The sequence below is a fragment of the Squalius cephalus genome (assembly GCF_949319135.1).
Source record: "Squalius cephalus genome assembly, chromosome: 25".
In the NCBI taxonomy this organism is placed as follows: domain Eukaryota; kingdom Metazoa; phylum Chordata; class Actinopteri; order Cypriniformes; family Leuciscidae; genus Squalius; species Squalius cephalus.
This window is the reverse complement of record NC_137146.1, coordinates 5,379,802-5,401,125: the sequence shown is the minus strand read 5'-3', so window position 1 is coordinate 5,401,125 and position 21,324 is coordinate 5,379,802. Positions and strand designations below refer to the sequence as shown.

The 21,324-nt window shown below is 38.1% G+C and overlaps 1 protein-coding gene across 1 annotated transcript in view; it reads right to left on the bottom strand.

The window, feature by feature from the left end:
- The window catches only part of agap3 (ArfGAP with GTPase domain, ankyrin repeat and PH domain 3), a 157,941-nt gene extending 139,679 nt beyond the window's left edge, over positions 1 to 18,262 (bottom strand). Inside the window, exon 1 of the mRNA XM_079863064.1 lies at positions 17,430 to 18,262. Coding sequence (XP_079719190.1) covers positions 17,430 to 17,805 — 376 coding nt within the window. The 5' untranslated portion in view covers positions 17,806 to 18,262. The remainder of the gene's footprint in view (positions 1 to 17,429) is intronic.
- Positions 18,263 to 21,324: the final 3,062 nt, after the last annotated feature.

The window sequence follows — 21,324 nt, the reverse complement described above, 5'->3', positions numbered from 1 at the left end:
TCAACTTCATGTAGCTTTGAGGTACGCGAAACCACACAACCTTCCATTAAGTCAACAATCCCTGTCCACAACCACTGGCCTTCTGGGTATTTAAGCGAACACTTGACCCACTGAGATACTCTTGACCCTTTTTATGAACAATTGCCCGTGGTTAGCTTAAGGCAAGCTTTTTTCACCATTGCACTGAAATCTTTTATTGAATTCTTTTACATACACAGATTAACATCTTTAATTTAGCACCAATTAATTAAATATATTTCAATGCCAAGTATAAGAAACAAATTAAACATCTAGTGATTTATAAACCCCATTATGATTGATGTCCATTTCAATAGCTGCCAACAAATACAATACACCCAGTACACTTTATAATGGGACTTAAATATTCTATGCAACTAGATAAAACAAACAAGATAAAAATAAAATAAAATGGTGATTGCTACTGGCCCAACTCAAAGTCTCTATGATATTCCAGTCAGGTTTCAATAATGTGTGTTGCACAAACGACACAGGATGAATTATAATACTTGGTACACAAAGCATGAGCAATAATACTAGTGATGCCTGCCTTCGCAAACACTGTTTATTGCAAACATTCCTTACTGAGAAAAAATCTTCCCGAGTGGCTAATGATTTATATCAGCAGGCCGAGAAAACTGACTCATCTAATTAGTCCACACTCAGTTAGATCAAATGTTGATTGATAAACCGCTCTAAAGCCATAAATGACAGAAAAGTGGAGATGGATGACAGCAGCGCCTTGCTCTGCCTCCGAACGCTGTGCGCATCAGCAATGCAGCTCTTTAATGACCTTCTTGTAACAACGTCTCCATAGTAACAGCTTCTTTAAACAGGGTAAATCTGAAACTTCATTCATATTTATGACTGCAAACATGTCACTTCGCTCATTCGCACGTAACCTCCAGGATACAATTTTCGAGTTTGAAAAATTCTCCCCCTTGTCAAAGAGTTGTTGATTTGTGTATGCCTCTCAGCATGTTTTTTGTGTGTGTGTGTGTGTGTGTGTGTGTGTGTTTGCTGGTGATGTTTTTTTGCCAGCAGGTATTCTTATGTAACATGTTATTCTGCATTTTCTAAACTAGACACACTGGCAATCACTGCTAGAGAAAAACCAAAGCAACCCACCTCTCGCTTTTTCTTAATGACATTTTCGGAGCCAATTTGTAACAGGTTTACAATGCAGCAATATTTATCTTGGCGCTTTGTCCATGCAAAACATGAAGAATGAACAGAAAACTAATTAAAACTCTCTGCTTTTTCATATAATGAGGCTGATGGACTGTGTGCTGGATTTGTGAGTCTTTCAGTAATGCATTTTTAAAAACTAATTTGACAAACTGACAGAATAATAACATTCATCAAAGCAATTATTAAAGGGTTAGCTCACTCAAAAGTCATTAAAAGTCCTTATTTACTTACCTTATGTCACTCCAAACATTTAAGACTTTTGTTAATCTTCAAAACACAAATGAAGAATGTTCCTCCATTGACAGCTACGCAACTACCACTTTGAAGCTTTAAAAAGTTCATAAGAGATCGTAAAACGAATCCATATGAATTCAGTGGTTTAGTCCAAATTTCTGAAGAGACTTGATTGCTTTGTAGGATGAACAGATTGAATTTAGGTTTATATTCATATATAAACAACGAACATAAACAGAAGCTAAACCGAACTTGCTTGACGTGCGAGAACAAACCCCAGTGCTGAAGCTCAAACGTGCTGTGTAACACGAGAATGAACCTCATTGGTTGTTGCTGAAGCTCAAACGTGCTGCGTAACACGAGAATGAACCTCATTGGTTCTTGCTGAAGCTCAAAAGTGATGCGTAAAACGAGAATGAACCTGATTGGTTCTTGCTGAAGCTCAAACATGCTGCGTAACACGAGAATGAACCTCATTGGTTCTCGCACGTCAAGCGAACATGCTTGAGCTTCTGTTTACCACAACTGATGTGTGAGTTAATGAATATGTAAATAAAAGCTTAAATTAAATCTGTTTATCATATAAAGCAAAAAAAAATGTATTTGGACAAAACCGTTTGAATAATGTAGATTGTTTTTTACAATATCTTTATGAACTTTTCGAAGTGAAAAAGTGGTAGTTGTGTAGCTGTCAATGGAGGGACTGATTTCATCAAAAAGATCTTCATTTCTGTTCCGAAGATGAACGAAAGTCTTGGATCGTCATGAGGGTGAGTAAATAATTACAGAATTTTCAACTATCCCTTTAAAATAACACATCCTGACCCAAACATCTTTAGTCCACCTGTCAGGTAAGAGATTGTATTATATCAGGAATGCTGACAAAGGACCAGTTTTCCACATCTATGCTTTTTTTTTTTTTTTTTGCCACTATACGGAAAAAACTGCTGATCCACAGTCAGAAGTAATGTTCTGAGCAGCAGACAGTATATTCTTAATGGCACCTTTCTCAGCAAGCACTAAATAGGATTTAGCTGTGAACTCAGAGCAAAAGGGAACATTGCAGATACCACAGGAACTGAGCTTCTTCAAGAATAAAATTGATGGAAAGGATGCGTTCCGATTCACACGGGTCCCATTATGGAGTATTCACTGTGTGCTCCCTGCACACTCAACATGGGACATCTGCAGAAGTTCACTTCACTTGACAACATTCGTTCATTTGGAACACCCTGCAGTGTCATAAATATAGGCCTGCATGATATATGGAAATTAACGAAATCTCAAATGTGCATATCGCAACGGCCTGCGATATCTGAATGATTTTAATAGGCTACTTCAAAAAGTTTTAGGTCGACGCATATAGCAGAGAATGACTTGGCACACGGATGTTACTTACATGTAGGGCTGTGCTGGTAAACTTGACAACCGCTGTGTGTGTGTGTGTGTGTGTGTGTGTGTGTGTGTGTGTGTGTGTGTGTGTGTGTGTGTGAGTGTGAGTGTGTGAGTGTGTGAGTGTGTGAGTGTGTGTGAGTGTGTGTGTGTGTGAGTGTGTGTGTGTACCGCCCGTGGTTGGTCCATTACCACCACAGTGGTAAAAAAACTGCCACAGTCACAGCCCTACTTGCATGTGACTAAAAATAGTTATTAAGCGCAATAAGCTGCGGGAAACAACTTATTGCGGTACTCTCACTGTCTGACATAGGCTTACACCTAAAACACACACACAGAAAGCCGCCTCTCGGACAGTAAGCGATCCCGAATTCAGTTCTCTTTTTGCACTCAAACGGTCTTGAAAAGTATGCATATTAAAGCTACAAAAGTTATTACTGCATATGATATTTTTCTTCAATATTGTGAAACCGTAAAAAAAAACGCAGAATAAGGAGTTAGGGTTAATACATACATTCATGTATATGAATGCTAATAATATAGTTATGTGTATTTAACTAAATGTATAAAAGTAAATAAATAAAAATTAAAATGTGGTAGAAAATTAGTTAAATATGCATTCACGCATAAATTAAACTAAATTAAATTAAAACTCTGGGTGGCTGCAAAAGTATTACTAAATGGTTGCTAGGGTAAATATATAAAAAGATAAGATAAAATAAAACAAGATAAAATAATTTATATAAATGTACATTTTCTGTGTATTAAATAAAAAAATATATGTACAAACCAACAAACAAACCAATATTTATTTATTTTTTAAATATGTATCCATTTAAATATACATGCAAGCACAGCGGACTCTCTATCAGGCAACTGGAACAAACCCAGCATTGAGAATTGGGGGAACACAGGAAATCAAGAGGTAAACAAAATCATACAGCAATTCCCTCAAGAGCAGATCTGGTCCCCTGATCTCGGTCCAGCCTCCCAAAGCCAAATTCTGACCAAAACCCTATTAAAACTAAAGACACGGGAATGACCTCAGATCAGCACTGATCTGCATTTTGTACTCCCAACAGAGCGGTCACCCAAAGTGACAAGCAGAGCCGTTTTCCTGGAAAAGAGGAATGTAGGAAACCTAAAAATACCCATCAGCTGTGGGACAAGACAGAGTCCCCAGTAAACTCTGTAACATTGCATGGGAATGTCAGGATTTCCATATTCACAGGGATGGGGCAGATGTGTTGAATCATGGGATCACGGAGTTATCTGCAAAAGTTGTAGAAAACAACAGATGGTTGCTAGTTCCTAATTAATAAATTAAGCAAAAATGTCTCTGAAAGATATAGACGCACAATTTATTGGAACCAGATCGGATAGCAGCCATTATTTAAGTTAATTAATGTTATGATTTTGTATCTTGTATTAAATATTGGATATTTAATTGTGGATTTTAGATTACTTTTACAAACAAAAACCCTTTCACACAGCGCGTTGATCCCGGGAAATTGCCGTAAAATTCCTAGTGTGCCTTCTGTGTGAACGCAAACACATCCCGGGATTGATGCCGATCGATGCTGGGATGGGGACCAATTAGCATTGCCAGGATCTACAGCAAAGATTTAACCCATTTTTTCTTAAAGAGCATTTTACTATTATAGAGATGCATAGTCCACAACAATTAATTTAAAAAAACACACTGTACATTATAATGTTGTGATGCCTAAAATCCTCTAGGCGTCTATTTGACATTGATTAAAACTATTGAATTTTAGCTTTTTGTTATGTTTTTGGACTAAATGGTACATTTACTATTTTGGAACAAAATTGCATGCATTTTTAATAAATTGCATAATTTTTTAAGAAACAAAATAGTATAATTTATTAGTTTTCAGAAACAATTGAAACAATGAAAACAATTATTGGCTTATCATTAGCAATCAGAATTTTATTATTGTGCATGCATACTGAAGAATATATGAGAAAATGTTCATTGAATGATTCTGCATAAAAAAGGCAAATAAATGTTTGTCAATCTTTCTTGCATAAAGAACAGCTGTAATTGGTTTTGTGACCATTTTCCACCTACTCACTAACCCTATTGTTGAATAAAACAGGCCGATTTTGCAGAAAATCTGAAAAATACAGTTTGCCATGATCAAATTTGCCCAAGCAACAATTCATCAAAAAAAGACCATATCACAAACCCAACGTCACAACTCTACTGAAAATTGCTTTTTCTAATTGTATTCACTTTGCAAAAGAAACAAAACCTATATTTAAACCTCTCTGAAACAGGACAAAAAGAAAAAAAGAAAAAACCTGTGGTCTTAAAATTCACACAATCCGCCATCACAGACAAACAAAGAGGAGGACAATGAGTGAATTCACAGTGAGGTGCCAAGCGTTGTTCCTACACCTCCAGCTGGTTCTGCCAAAGGACACCCATTCTCCCGCTGCCGTCTCCAGGAATCAAGGAGAGAACCACCTCAAAATCACTTCACAAACATGGCCTCTGACCAAAGAAGACTGAAAAAAGAGAGCCAAGTGCAATGTGGGGGGGTTACACAAGAACACGTGTCCTGTTGCACTGAACGCACTATGGCGGGTTTCCAAACATAGTCATAAAACCTAAAAAATCTGATAGCAAATTGCAGTTCGGGGCAGATTTTGTCTTGATCTGGGTTCGTGAAGAGGATCCATTCATATAGGCTCAGTTGCGTGATAAACGCATGAATCCTTTTTAACGTAATATCTTACAAAACGATCGGTTTTGAAGCACATTTCTGTTTAGTGCTGAAGGCGGACACCCACAGTCATCAGCAAAAGCTGCAAACTAACCGAGCCAACACTCCACTCCTGAGGCCTCCACACCACCCCCTCGTGACACCCACAAAACAGCTCTTGGAAAGTTGCTGTTAGATTTTACAATTTTTACAACCCGGTGAAACTGGCCGCTACTTCACACTAAATCGCATTAAGCAAAGATGGATCATTCTAACTCATCCTGCCCCATTTTAGCTGAGGTGGGTTAAAAAACATCAAAATTTGCAAAGAGGTTAAACGGATTAGTTAATGGTCTGTCATCTGCTTCTTTTGATTGCAAACCTCTAAAATAGTTCAAACGCAAGCTTTCTCTTTTTGTAAAAGGCTTGACCTCTGTATAACCTTGGTCTTTTCAAGGTTTAGACACTGACAAATGTAGTTATGCAGGAATCAGGGTTGCGCTAAACATGATAACCCAATCAGAGACAGTGTGTACATAGATAAACTTACAGTACCTGGTCTTATGTAAACGGTGACCTCCTACAGTTGGTATGAAGTGAAACATAGGCTAAAATTATAGGCTAAATCTACTTGTGGTTAGTATTAGTAACACGTTTATATATATATATATATATAAGCATTGCATCCAATTATATGATTTATACTTTAAACAGCCCTTTCTGCCACAACAAACAAGGGATTTGAATGAATGAATGAACAATGAATTCACTCAAATGAATCCAATGCTACATATATATAGAGAGAACAGTTTATGATGACTAAAATGAATCAGACTTACTAGCACTATCTATGAGAGACAGAGAGAGAGCGAGAAAGTGAGAGAGCTGAGAGTGTGTTCGATTAGCAGAGCTCACTCTGCTGAGAAAAAGTAGCTGGTACAAGGGATTTTCCAAAACTATTTTCAACAGAAAACCCTATGGACTATATAATCACCACAGGTAGATATGAATGAGTCACCCTAAACAGGTGATTCTTCTGCACATGGTGGCCTAAAGTCACAGTCATTCACAAGAGTATCACTTTACGCTAGTGTTTCAAATGGCTTCAAAAACCAAGTGCTCATGGGAAAAACGTGTGTGTATGTGTGTGTGATGAGCCATAAACAGAATACTCTATACTCCAAACAGATCCATCAATCCATGAGGAAAACAAGCTGAGCAGAGTTTACTAACACAACCTTGACTTTACGCACACTTCCTGCCTCAAGCAGAGACAAGTAGGTAAAGAGCTGCCAAAAAAGGATGCCCTTGAACGTTGACGTATAAGCGAAAAACTGTGACACGGCCTTGTTCTATAATTGCAATTAATAAATTCAATTTAACTTGTGCAGGTTTGAAGTCCCCAAACAGGACGTGCAACTCCAATTAGCTGTTCGGTGTGGGAGCTTTAGGCAGTGACGATATATGCTCTACAGCACATGCTGTGGAAATACTCTACATCCTGCTCCCACATATGGCGCGCTCCATTTCTCCAAGACCGTACTAACGCTGGGGGACGGGGGTGTATCCGTGAAGAGGAGCCAGAACTGTGTGAATATCCCTTCCGGACTGCACGGCAGTCATGCCCTTGTGGTTTAGCCTGCGTCATGGGGCTCGGTATCCAACCAGGTGGCGCCCATCATGGCGCAAACCAGGGGTCTTGTTGGTGTGTACGCCTGGATAATCCCAAAGGAATGAAAAGCCTTTGTCACTGTAAGCAGGTGTAGATACAAATAAGAGGGTCTCTACTGAGTTGTGCGTGTTTGTTTGAATGCACCGGTCCTAACAGTGAGGAGAACCGGGGTCTTTGGCAGGCTTCAGTCGCTGCTCTCCAAACTCTCCTCTCATGTCACAGACCATCTGCTACTCAGCAGCCACGCTGGCGCCGGAGATGAGGCGTACCGTTTCTGGTCCAGATGCCTATTCGGCTGTACAGAAAGTCAGATCCATCACCTCCATAAGTTGGTGAGAAGATCTCAGATCAGCATCATACACTCCTGCACTCAAAATCACTTTGCAGAATTCCTGAAAAAACTACAATCAAATCTAGCATCAATGGGGGTGTTGGGGGATGTAATTTAAAGGAATATTCCAAGTTAAGCTTAATTCACTGCATTTGTGACTGATTACCACAAATATTAATTTCCACTTATCCTGGTTTACAGTGAAACACTTACAATGCAAGTGAATGGTGCCAATCTGTAAACATTCAAATACTCACTGATTCAATAGTATAGCCACAAGACGTACAATATGCATGATAACATGATTATAGTCTTTAAAAATTGCTTACTAATCCTTTCCGTGAAATGTCAGCATAAAAAAAAAAAAAAAATTGGCCCCATTCATTTCCATTGTAATTATCTCACCATAACCTCAATTTTCGATTTGACGAGATGAGTGTATTTTCATTTTGGAATGGTAATCTAAGTCATAAATGCTGATTGCTAGAATATAATTAGTAATTTAGCAGACATTTTCATCAAAGCAAAAATTATGCAAAAACTTTGCAATTAGCTTGTCACTGGTGTTAGTACCCTCATATGCCTTCATGCTTTATCTACCAGTAAAGAGTGCATTTTAGTAAATTAAGGTAATAATGTGCACCCATTAGAGGTATAGGTATGTACGAAGGTGTATCTTTGAAGGTACAAGCTTTTACATCCCTAAAGGTACAATTATTATATGCTTACTAAAGGGATAATCTCCATAGAGCTCAAGTTAGGGTTCAAGTTAAAATTAATGGTCTTGCTCAAGGGTGCAATGGTAATGTTTAGAAAAATATAGTGTATATTCAATAATTTACTATGGAATAAAGCTGCACGATTCTGGATAAATTCAGAATCACATTTTTTTTTTGTTTCAAATAGAGATCACGATTAATCCACGAACAGAACAGACAAACTAAACAAAATAAAATGTTCAGAAAAGGTTCTGACTTAATGTTAATTGCTGTAGTCTATTTTAAAAATGTTTAATTCATTTAAATGACCTGTTACATTACTGGATGAATCAGTGTTTCTAAACGAATCTCCTGAATGAATGATTCAATGACTCACTCATAAATACTTCCACTTGTTTCATTACTGGATGAATCAGCGTTTCTGAAGGAATCCCTTGAATGAATGTTTCAATGACAAATACATTTTTAAACAGTCACTTGTCGCCACCTACTGGTGTAACGATGAAATTGATACAATCTTAGTTTGAAGCGACGAGTTACGGTGAAAAGGTGATTTTCTGATTTTGTTCTCTATCATCAGTGTTTATACCTATAAACTTTATCCCAGTACTTCAACGTGCAGCTCTACTACTATTTCTTTCACAGTTGATCCCTTGACCACAACCAAAACACAGACCCCTGGCTGCTTCTGTGGACCAAAACATGTGTGTTCACTTAAGAATTGCAAAAAAAAAAGGCTTGCAAACAAGCGGAGAGAGCACCTTTGTGTAGTGGGAACAATGGCCTACATTATGTTCCAGAGATAGGCCGTGGCTTCAGAGTTTCCCTGCTATGAAAAGAGCCTCTTCACGAGCACACTTTTTGACCTGTGACCTCTCGCACTTACGACCTCGAAGCATCCAGAGCGCGCCAAGTTCGGGATGGTTTTAAACCAGCGATTGAGAGACTTAGGATCTTGATGCGGCATCAGAAGTTTATAACAAAGAAGAGCTTTTGAGATTAAACCATGTGGAGAATCCATCACTTTCCAACGAGACCGTCCAACGGTGCGAAGCATTACTCTCTTGTTTTGGAGTTTGATTTGATGTCTCCAGTGTGTCTTGTTCCAAAACAATCTCTTTTGTGAAAAGCTGAAACAGATGCACAGACTGAATGATGATCACTCGCAATTAACAACTGCCAAAGATGAAAAACCAATGACAGAGATATCCGTAAGACAGAGTAGAGATACATTTTTATGAAGACTCAATATGCTAAGAAATTGAGTATTTATTCTAAATGGAAAACTTTAAATCCATACCGCTTTCAACAAATCCTTGTTCAAGTCAAACTCCTTGAGAGAAATTATATAAAAGGGACATTGGTAACTGCGTAGGTTTTTTAATTCCAACTAGGGCTGCAAGATAAATCATTTTAGCATCGATATCGCGATAGTGCGCATCCGCGATAGTCACATCGCAGGATGTGAGATGTTAAGTATAGGGATCGTACAGGTAGCTGATTCACACGGACTAGATAAGCAGGCGAAACTCACGTGATTCTCGGATTAAGTTGCGAAAGTTTATCAATTGCATGTCCTTTATGTCCTGTTAGCTTAAACATTCAAGTGATTTTGTGCTGTTGTTTTGATTTCCACTTACTGTTGCATGGCTGATTGTTTGTCTACGTCATTTTGCATGTTAAAAAGATGAGAAAATAATTTGATTAAAAAAAACATAAGCATTTTTAAACCATTCAAGCACAAGACACAGAGCAGCACGCGAACACCGAATTCCATTTTGCATTCATGTGTCCGTTCAAGCACAAATAATGTCAAAATGTCCGTCTCTGTGAGTATCCTCGTAAACACAGTCACTTATGGATTACGTGAACATAAACAATTGAGAAAGAAAACGTATGCGTATCATATTTGTCATATATTCGGCATTTGGTCTTAAAGGGACTGCAGCATAATATTACTGCTGCTGTCTGTGTCATTAATCTTAATCAAACAACAAAATACAAAGAGAAAATCCTTTTTTTAGCTTTAACAAAGATTAATAATATTTAATTTATACAGTTAAGACTATGCAGTGTTATTTTACATTTGCTTATTCGATTTCTGTACCTGAATACTGTTAGCCTTACCTAAAAAACATTTCATTTGTATCTTTGTTCTATTGTATTTATTTATGCTTGTAATTTTCTATATTCACTCACCAACAAAATCAGCACAATCAGGGTGAACGATTAAACGTTAGAATGATTAATTCTTCCCAAATAGAGCTTTTCAAGTCAGCAGTTTTTCCAATATTGTGCAGCCCTAAATACAAACCAAATTATTGTTAGCCTATCTATTCTACTTTATGTCATTCTGAAGACCATTACTGAGCAAAGCATGCAGGTTGCTCTTGAGTTTTGAAGTACAATTGGTCAATGGCAGAGCATCAATACTAATGCAACAGCAAACGTTCCAATCCTTCGATACACTTCACTTCTATAGAGAAACCACGTTTCAGCCGCAAAATCTTGCTTTTAGTCCCAGAGTGCATTTCCTTTATCTTTCAGCAGGCAAATAATCCATCTTTAATGTCTTAAGCACACCCATCAACATAACAAATTTGAGGAAACAAGATACTAAATAAGCCGTCTGCAGGCATTTCTGTCTTTTAGAATTATTGATTATCCTTTCACTTACTTAAATGGGACAAATCAGTTGTGGGGTAACTCATAAAACACTGTTCCCCAAGCTTGGAGAAGCAGAGTGAATATCTGAAGTGTTTTTTTTAAAACTCCTGTTCTGTTCTAATCTTCAACAAAGCTATAAGGCTCCGGTTCCTAAGCAACAGGCGTGCTGCAATAACGTAGGATGATCGCAGTAGTATCTGCAGTCCAGACACACAGGTGCATATTCACACGACAGCTTCTTCTGCAAAAGCTTCACAAGCCTTGCTGCAGTCAAAATACCTGTGAAAACTCCCCTGTGATGCAGCACATGCAAAGAAGCGATTGCTGCTGTAGTGCAACTCGATGCTTTGCATGGAATACGTCGCATGCAATGCATCACAACGAGTCAGTACAGGCATGTTGACTGGATTTTTTTGCAATGTGCATGAGCTTAACTTAAATGCATGAGTTTGTATTGCATGAATCACAAAAAGATATTTTTGGCAACACATTAATTTACTTCATAAGGACCATCAGCACGTACGTGTAAAATGTTAAGATGCTCATCATGTAAACGTCAAAAATCTTAATTTGATTCTGTACCAAGAATTTCAGAAGGTTCTAGGCGGACAGACATGACAATATTTAGAAACAAGCATGTTGTGCATAGAGATTTGTGCTGCTTATGACAAAACAAAGCATATGCAAATTTCTCAGGCACCAATTTTCTTTTCTACTAGCCTGTTTTGAAAAGGCATACCTTCAGTAAAAAAGGAAGAAACCAGTTTTACATAAAAGCACACATAATCTGCAGTATTAACAAACCAGAAAATGAAAATGGAGTGCAACTATGATGATTAAAAAACTATTTAAAAACAAACTATTGGAATATAATATACATTTGCATGATAGTTATAGCAATGACAACAGCAAATGGTCACAAAGTCTGTGAATATGAAATTCCTTTTATTGATCTGATCTGATTAGTATTACTGATCTAACATTATGCAAACAGGGTCGTCATGATACCAAATTTCATACCAAATCACTGCAAAAATTAACATAGTAGATTAAAACAATAGCATGTAGCCTTCAAGTATTGCTCAATAACATTGTTTCTCCATGTAATCACTGAAATAAACAGCTAGTCTGAATTTCAACTTCAGCTCCATTTGGAACTGTGGTTTCATTCAGACCCTGATGACATTGAATACAAAATTCTGTTTACACCAGTGAATATCTGCTGAAGGTCGTTCAGATAACGCTGACAAAAAGAATTAAAGTGGAAGAACGGCCACAGCATCGCTGCGGCAGATATAAAGTCACAAATTTGCTGATATGGCATCAGTTATAGCAGCATAAATGGCAGCTTAAAACAACAGTAATTACTTTATTTTCGCTGTTTTCTGAAGCTGTCCCAAAGGACGCTGATGGCTAGAAAGCACTTCGAACACAATACACCAAATGTTCACAGATTCAGAAATGCTCAGAATGATATAAATCAACTTTAGCATTATTGCACCATTCACAGAATGATATGCTAAAAAATACCAATAATAACTAGATATTTACATTTTAAAGAAAACGTGAGTGGTGTCTTTTCATGCACCTCAGTCAGGTGTTCTGAGTGGTTGCTATGTAGCTAAGGAGTTCGGAATGTTTTAAGTGTGTCGCTAGCGCGTTTCCATGCGGTTGCTAAGGTGTTTTGAGTGGTCACTAGGGCGTTTCTATGCTGTTGCTGGGGTGATCTGGAAGGTTCCTTATCTGGATGGTTCCTTCCTTACTCCCTTTTATTTTGATGGTTCTACAGATTATGTTATCAAATTCTCCAGTGGAGTGAGAAGTGTTAAGTGGGTTGCAAAATAATTTTTTTTAATTAATTATTACCCAGCCGTTTTTAGAGTGTAGCAGAACAAACATTGCGGACTCATAACATTGGTCGGTGGCCCTTGGCTTTGTATTGTTGGCAGAATTTGGCCCTTGGTGAAAACCAATTGAGGAACCCTGTTCTATAGGAACAAAACTTTTAAATCCATGATGTTTGTGGTCTCTCACATTTTGAAAATCTGATGTGGACCAGCCTCAAGTCTCTTGTCGCCAAGCGGTTGCTATGGTGTTGCTATGTAGTTGCTTAGATGCAATACATCCTGTTTGTTATGTGTGTGGTATGACATGCTTTAATTTTCCAAGGTATTGACATAAAATGGAGGAGGATTATGTAAATACCATGTAAATATTAGCTATAACCAAAGGGGCATGACAGGGGTGAAAGAGAAGCAAAGAAAACAAATAGCTTTCTCCCTGGAGGCATCTTGTGCTTAAGTGTGTAATTGCTTTGATGAACTGCTGATAAGCTTTATCTTTACTAAAAAAAAAAAAAAAACTAGACAGATTTGTTCTCTCTTACAAAACCTGTTATATCACATTAACTTTCTGTTCTCTAATAACAAAACTGCATAAATAAAAGATACAAGAGGACATGACAGATGGAGGCGGATTTTTAATTCCCAAAACACAGCGCACTTCGAGCCGAACTGGACTTAGAGACATTTTGTAGGCCTACACAACTGAGCACGGACGGTTATAATTCCTCCAGCAGGTTAAATCCAAACTATTCACTCTAGACTTGAACTAGTAATGAGAATGGACTGTCTTAATGGACTGTCAACTCTACTAGCATATGCCTATGTTTGGAATTGAATACTGTGTACTATTGTGAAACAAAATGCATTATGCAAGATATCCAGATACAATCATGTATCAATAGTGCATTTTGTTGCATACTGGGATTTTAGATATTTACATATTAGGGTGTGTTCACTTCACACTTGTAGTTCGGTTCGCTTGGTTTGTTTGGTCCGGACAAAAAAAAGAAATGTAGTCCTGGTTCGCTTAACGTCGTTCATATTGGCATTTTAACACCGACCAACCTAAAGGCATAGTGATATGTTCACAACCTGATTGGTCAGCTTTTTTTCCGTATATTTTGTGACCGAACATCCAAAACAATGCTGTGTGTGCTGGTCTAAATGTGCATAGCCTACAAATGATGGGATTTTGACCAGCCGAGAACTCGTGAAGAGCTTATAAAATGTGTAAATGAATCAAAACCGAGGTAGGAATCCCTCCATCACACACATAGCCTAAACGATAGGAAGCTGTTTGTTTGGTTCGTTTGGAAGCGAACCGATACCCATATTTTCAGCGTCTCGGTCCGCTTGTTTGGTGTCACCAGGGTTCAGATGGCAGCGTTCACACTTATTCAAATGAACCGCACTAACAGAGCAATCTCACCAGGGTTCGTTTTAAATCGAACCAAACATGCCAAGTGAGAACACACCCTTAGTAAGCATAGCCTATATACTGCTTATATAGTAAGAATAGTATGTTATTCTATTCACACCAGTCCAACTCCAGTTTTAGATACAAGACAGGGTTTGCATTGCACTAGGATAATGAACTAATACCAAAAATCCCAACTTAACATTTCTCCTGTCATCAGCTGTTGATTGCCATAATATGATTTATAACGGTCAATAAAGCATCCAGTAGTCAAGGGCACAGCTAACGTCACACCATTAGTCCTAATGCAAACGTTCCATCTGATTTAGATTTAACCCAATCCAAATCAGTTACACCTCGATTATTGGTCAACAAGCTGGAAATCAATAGCACATGCCGTTGCTGTTGTATAGGCTAGACGTTCTGCAAGTGATACATCACAATTATGATTTTCCATGGCAACAGCAAGCCTTTACTCAGGTGTTACAGGCTTTCTGAGGATTTCTTTACAGGCCGGATGAGTCAGCATCGATCAGAGGTGACTGACACTGGACGTTACTGGCATTTGTGATAAAAAAGGGTAACTAGCGTTTGTCTGAGAGGGCGGGGTTATTTCAGGTCTGGGAACAAAAGGAAGTCAGGGATTTTCAATGGCAATGCAAGCTAGAAATTTCTGGAAAATGCTTTCATTTCCAAATGCTTTGACAACAAGATAAATGACTCAATCATATTTACTAGTTAGAAATCACTGGTTTGCTGGTCCAGAGCCAGGGCTGCTCCTTAACCCTACCCTAAGTAAAGAGGTTTAGTTGGATAATACCATTAACACAGATTATTTACACCCTCAACAGTACAAGATGTAGATCTACACTAATATCCTGCGATAAACATTATGCACAGAGGTCCCATCCGTCCGTAGCTGATTATTGGCAGCTCACGATATTGTCAACCCTTCATTGAATCCTCCAGTCTGGCTATTCTTTATGGAATATACAGGGATATATTCACACCATGTTCTTTCATTTCTCCAGAGGAGAACTGGCACCCTGACTGAGCCTGGTTTCTTCCAAGGTATTTTCTCCATTTCTCTCGACTGGTGGAGTTTGGGTTCCTTGCCACTATTGCCTTTGGCTTGCTATTTGGGGTTTAAAAGACTTAAGATTCAGAAACACTGCTTTATCGATTTGACTGCACTGTATTGAATGAGAACAAAACTTGATTTGAATTGAGCTGGATGATGACACTACTGACTTTGTTTCATAATTGATGAATTTTGCAACATCAACATTATTAAACTTAAATGAATCAACACTGAACAGATTTGAGCTAAATAATGACACTATTGTCTTTGTTAAGCTGCTTTACAGCAGAATTTGATTTTTTTTCATATATGAACTTTGCATCATTCATTGTTACTGGCAGCTATGAAACAATCTGTATTGTATAAAGACCTAGGCCTATACAAAGGTAACTTGACAAATATTTGTAAAATAAATTCAATAAATTCGGTCTTTGCAACAATTTCATGTTAATGTTAATATCATCAGCTTGGCTTGCACACAACCCATGCTCACATAGCGAAAAGGCAAACTCTACCACTCCTGTCAACCTACTCGCCCCCTGAAAGGGTGTCCGCTCATCCAGAAATTTCTCCATCTCCATCCCTCAGTGGTAAAATGCACTGAGAGTTACAGAAAATCTCACCAGCTCACTGACTCACCATGTTACAACCACTCACAATCACCTCATCTTATGTGAAACCACTATTTATAACACAATAAATCAATCATCTTTCAACAATGAACTTCACATTTATGGTGTTTCTGCAGGGAATCGTGATGCATTTATCAGAGAAATACTATTATGTACCATGTAGCTGCCTCAGAAATACAGAAATGGATCATTCTAGCTCGGTATGTGCTGCGAAACCTATAGAAACTCCATGATAACAAAATAAGACTGCTTGAGAGGGTTTGTAATACCCTGCAATTCTAGAAGAGATGCGACTCTATAGCAGCAAGGGGCTCGATTTGCATTTAAATAACCTGTGACTAAAGCTCATCTAACCTGAACTCTCACCCTGACCGTTAATATGAGAGTGGAGAGGTCGGGTCTGTATAAAAATTGGAAGTCAGAGTCAATGTATCTGACATAATGAGGTTTATAAAGCTAAAAGCTCACTTTATATACAAGATGAGCGACTGATGCTGACAAATGTTTCGCAGAAGAGCTTCTCATTATGAAACAATCACATCTATGGAAAATCAATATTAATACAAAACGCCACAAAACTTTGATGATCTCTGCTCCTCAAACAATCGACTATTTATTTACATACTGTGCCAACATAACTCTTAAAAGATTAAACCAATTCTAAATGCTGGTGTTTTTCTCATTTTAACTACCAATGTACAATTAAACAACAAAAAGCATTGGACTTTAAGATATTTTATTCCATGTTTAGTGATCAGAATTCATCTTGGAGGTCCACGGCTATCAAATGCCCCCTTAATTAAACATAATGCAGATAATGATTTGTGATGCCTGTCATACGTTTCCCAGTTTGCATGCACCATCAGCTTTTGTATTTAAAACCCATTTATATGGTAGCCAATCAATCAGATCTGTTGTAAGCATTGTCAGAGTCAATGTCTTTGACATAATCAATCGATAAACTCACTTTAACCAAATGAACGACTGATGCACAAACAGTGGATGAGAGGAACCTCGGAGAGCGTTTTTCCAGAAGAGCTTCTGATAATGAAACAATCAAATCTGCATTAAGATCTACTGTGAAAATCAAATCTGACTGGCGTGTCAATATTAATGCAGAGAGTCACAAATCTTTGCTTCACAATTTAATTTACATCCACAACACACTGATGCGTTCTGGAAGCTCGTGGTTATGCAAGATCTCGGCTCTTCATTCCCAAACAATCCAACTAGACAGTGTAAACATCAGCTTTATTATTTATGCATCACCCAAGACTATTTTATTATGTCACAACATATTAGGTCACAACTCTATGAATGCCACATTAAAATATTGTATTGCATAATGCATATTAAGAGGTCCATGGCTATCAGAAGCCCCTAATTAGGAGTGTACACTCATTTATGTCCCCTAGTTTTCACGCACCATCTGCTTTTGCCTTTACACTGACAGACAATACAATGCTTCATTGTGGCATCAATTAATATGGCCTTGCGCTTACCTTCAATAGAGATCACATGCTCGCGGATCTGGTTCTGGAGGGCCAGGTCATCGATGCGCTCGATCAGGTCGTATATTGCATAAATGTTCGGGTGGACGGACTCGAACCGATGGATCTCGCCTCTGATGGCTGCTGAGTTGGACAAAACGAACTGGGAGCCCGACGGGCCGGACTGCGCTGCAGGGCCCGATACGGTTCCCGAGCCAAACTGACCCGCCCCGGAGCTCCCGGACGATCCGGATCCGAACTGAGGAGGAATCGACTGAGGAACGGGCACCGGTGTGGGTACCGTTCCCGGGGTGGGCATAGCGGGCTGGGACTGCTGAGAGATCCCGGACACTGACACCGAAACCGGGACGCTCGATTGGTAATTCATCGTTGTGGATTTAGGAACCGCTCACGGTAATAATAGAAATGCCGCGTTTGGAATGATTTGGAGAGCGCGCGACAAATCCGCACAGCACACTCTGATCTGATAAACAATGATAACAACTAACTGTTATATGTGACGCATCAATGGGTTTCCAACAAATCCGCGCGCTTTGCTCATAATACCAAAACTTCAATCAGCATCATTGTTCCCAGCGACGATCTCGCTCTTTTGCGCGTGCCCTGTCCGTTTTTGACAATGAAAGTCTTTACGATGGACACACCTTTGTTTTGGGCGATCTTCTGGACCGAATCTCTCTCTGTTTTGCTTCCCAGCCTGAAGCGAACACAATGAGGCCGGTTATCGCAATGCGCCCGAGTCCATTGACTGACTGAATGCGACGGTTCTACACTAAAGTCATAAACACGTTTGAATCCCCTTTTGGTCCAAGAAGTCCCTCCCCGGCCCCCACCTCCATCCACTAGATGTGGAAAGTTCGATTCTTTTGGCGAATCGGTTCGGTGCGAACCAGTTCAAAGAGTCGAGTGACCGTTACTTATGAATTGTTGCACAAACGTAGTTCCCATAACCCCCCTACGCGGTATTTTACATTAATTTGTACAGTAAAATCGTTTATAAACGTCAAGATGCAGTCACATTAGAGATATTTCAGGAAAATTTCGATGTATGAAAGCACTGCTCACACAGAAATCACTTCAAACCAAGCTTTCTGTTGGTTAGTGCCAGTGGGTAATTGAAATGATTGATTCGTAGAGCAAAGGTGTGACTGACTGCACCGTTAATCAGTATTAACGGTGATGTTTAATAATAGATTTCCATTTAAATTTATTTTACAAATGAAAACATGTGGGGATAGACAGTCCATTTAATTGGTTTGTTACAGCGTTTTCATTCTCAGAGCTTTCATTTCAAATGTTGTTTTGTTTATTGTTAACAATTGTTATTATTAGACTCACTGTAATTGTTAAATATATTATAACATACACATAGTATAACTTGAACAAAGTCCCATACAGTGATTTCCAGACTCGCGAAGCGCGAGTCGAATCATTTAAAAGATCCGGTTCAGAAGAACGATTCGGACATCACTACCATCCACTGCGACGTCACACATCACGTAACTGCTTGAAATGGGGGAGTGATGATATTCGATTGGATGTTTGGGTGGTGTTGGTATAAAGCGACTGATGCTTTAGTAGCCTATTATGTAACCAGATATTTTGCTTGACAGTTTAATGCTTATAATTGTTCAGTCATTCACAGACACACACAAGTAGGCTTCAGTGAGTTTCTGATCGAGGGTTACAGCCTTAGCAATATACAAAGACCATAATTTACAGTAGGCATTACATGACATCTCAGGCTTGACAAATTTATTGTTGGGTTTATCACAAATACATACTTGATCTGTCCACTCTAAATGCAATATCAATGCATTCTCTATAGCATTTATTATGTCAAGATTCACCCTTACATTAAATTGTGATGGTACCATGGTATCAGATAATTACCATGACACTGTATGATTATATTCATTTACCATGCTACATAATCCAGATAACATTGGTGTGGTATGTCCACAAAGCATGCATGTTTTTTTGTTAGGAAAATCCCAAGAATATATATATATTTTTTTTTTTTAAAGCATTTGTGATGCTTTGATATTAAAGCTTTCCATCGGTGGTTAAATAACTGAGATGTTGCAGTTTAACCACCTAATGTTGTCAGTATTGATTATTCATCTCTGGCTTTGGGGAGATCTCTTCTCACACTGTTTTGTTGAATGGTCCCATTGAGTCACTTGTTATGTATAATTTTGTAATGTGATTAGAATCGACACAATCTCTGCATCTCAGTTCCCCAAGGTTTGTGCCGTGATTCCCTTTATGTTTCTTCCACTTTTTATGACCACTAAAGACTTGCTATAGACAGCTGAAATCTGTACATAATGATATCTTGATATAAACATTTACCTATAAAATGATACCTAAAACCAAAAGAAAATTAGACAGAACATCACAATAGAATTTTTATTACACGGTAATCTGAGTAACATATATATACACACATAATTTCCTGTTTAATCTGCGATATTCACAAACATCTGTGTATATGCATAAATTTGCTAGTGTGTGTTTGCTAGAGATTTCAAAACTTTATGAGATTTGCTGTGGGCTTTTTTCATATTCCATTTTATCATGTACCCTTACTTTGATCTTGAGAGAAATCTTGCGGCGTTAGATTATTTCCCACTTGAAACTATAGTGAGAATAAAAATTCACTCAACTTTATTAATTAAGATAATGGTGATGCAGTGCAGTTGAATCTAAGAGGAGACCCACTCCTTTAGATAAAAACTGCTTTTGGCTTTCAGCGTTTTAACGTCCTCAACAAAGTGCTGATATTGCACTGATCACGCAAGGCGTTACGCAACACTTATGAGATTCAAGCAATAAAACACTCAGCATTTTTCAGCCTTATTTGAACTCAAATCAAGTTCTGAAGAAGAATTTGGAGCATTTCGACATAATCTTTGAGCTTCAGCTCCATAATGTAGATATTGAAATGAAGTAATTCATCAAAAGACCTAAACTCCCTTCTGACTGTCATTAAAGGGTCACCCAGGAAATAAGTTATAGCCGGTAGCCCTTATTAATAGTTATTGGGTTCCAGAGGGAAGGATTATGGTAATTTTCAACTGATTCTGTATTCAAATGTACCAGTTATGAAATATATTTGAGATTAATCTCTTTAGATACAACTGAGGACGGGGATTTGAGATTTGTAGAGCTAGAAGTGGTACTGTCCATGATTAGAGACATCTGTCAAGAGATTGATTGGCAAGATTCACTGAGAGCAACTTCACTCAGAGTCTCAGTTCAGTGATTCAAAGTAGTGTGTCTCCATCTGTTGGTCACATGTGGAACTGTAAGACATGTTCTGCCCACCTACAACACACAAAGTCTGTTGAAAACATGACCCAGACAGTTTTTGATGCTCTCTACTCCTCATAAGTTAAAAATCATACACATTAATCTTGCAATAAATGAATTACCACTATTCCGCTGTAGGCTGAAAAAGCATCTTGTCAGAATTTGACTTGTATTACTTTCGTTTTCAGTTTTTTTGTTCACAACACCTAGTTTGAGAAAAGAGCTTTACTGTGTTTGTTGACACTACTTACGAAAAATGGCTTCTATCTTTTGTTTTTCAAGGAGTATATGTGTGTTTGGTATATTATTTATCAGGGCTTGTATTATTTGTCTGTCAAACCCAGCATCTTAATTCAACAGTATTGCTTTTGAAATGAGTTCAGCACTGTGTGTCAGTTTATTAGGGTTTACTATATCTATTTTGCAATGAGATATCAACCTCCAAATTGCATTTAGATGGTCTTGATAATGCAATAGAGAAGTTCTGTGCAAATATTAAATCTCCAAATCTCATATTTGCACACTGCACAATAAACTAAAGGAATTGATTGGTTACTTTTATCATGTATTA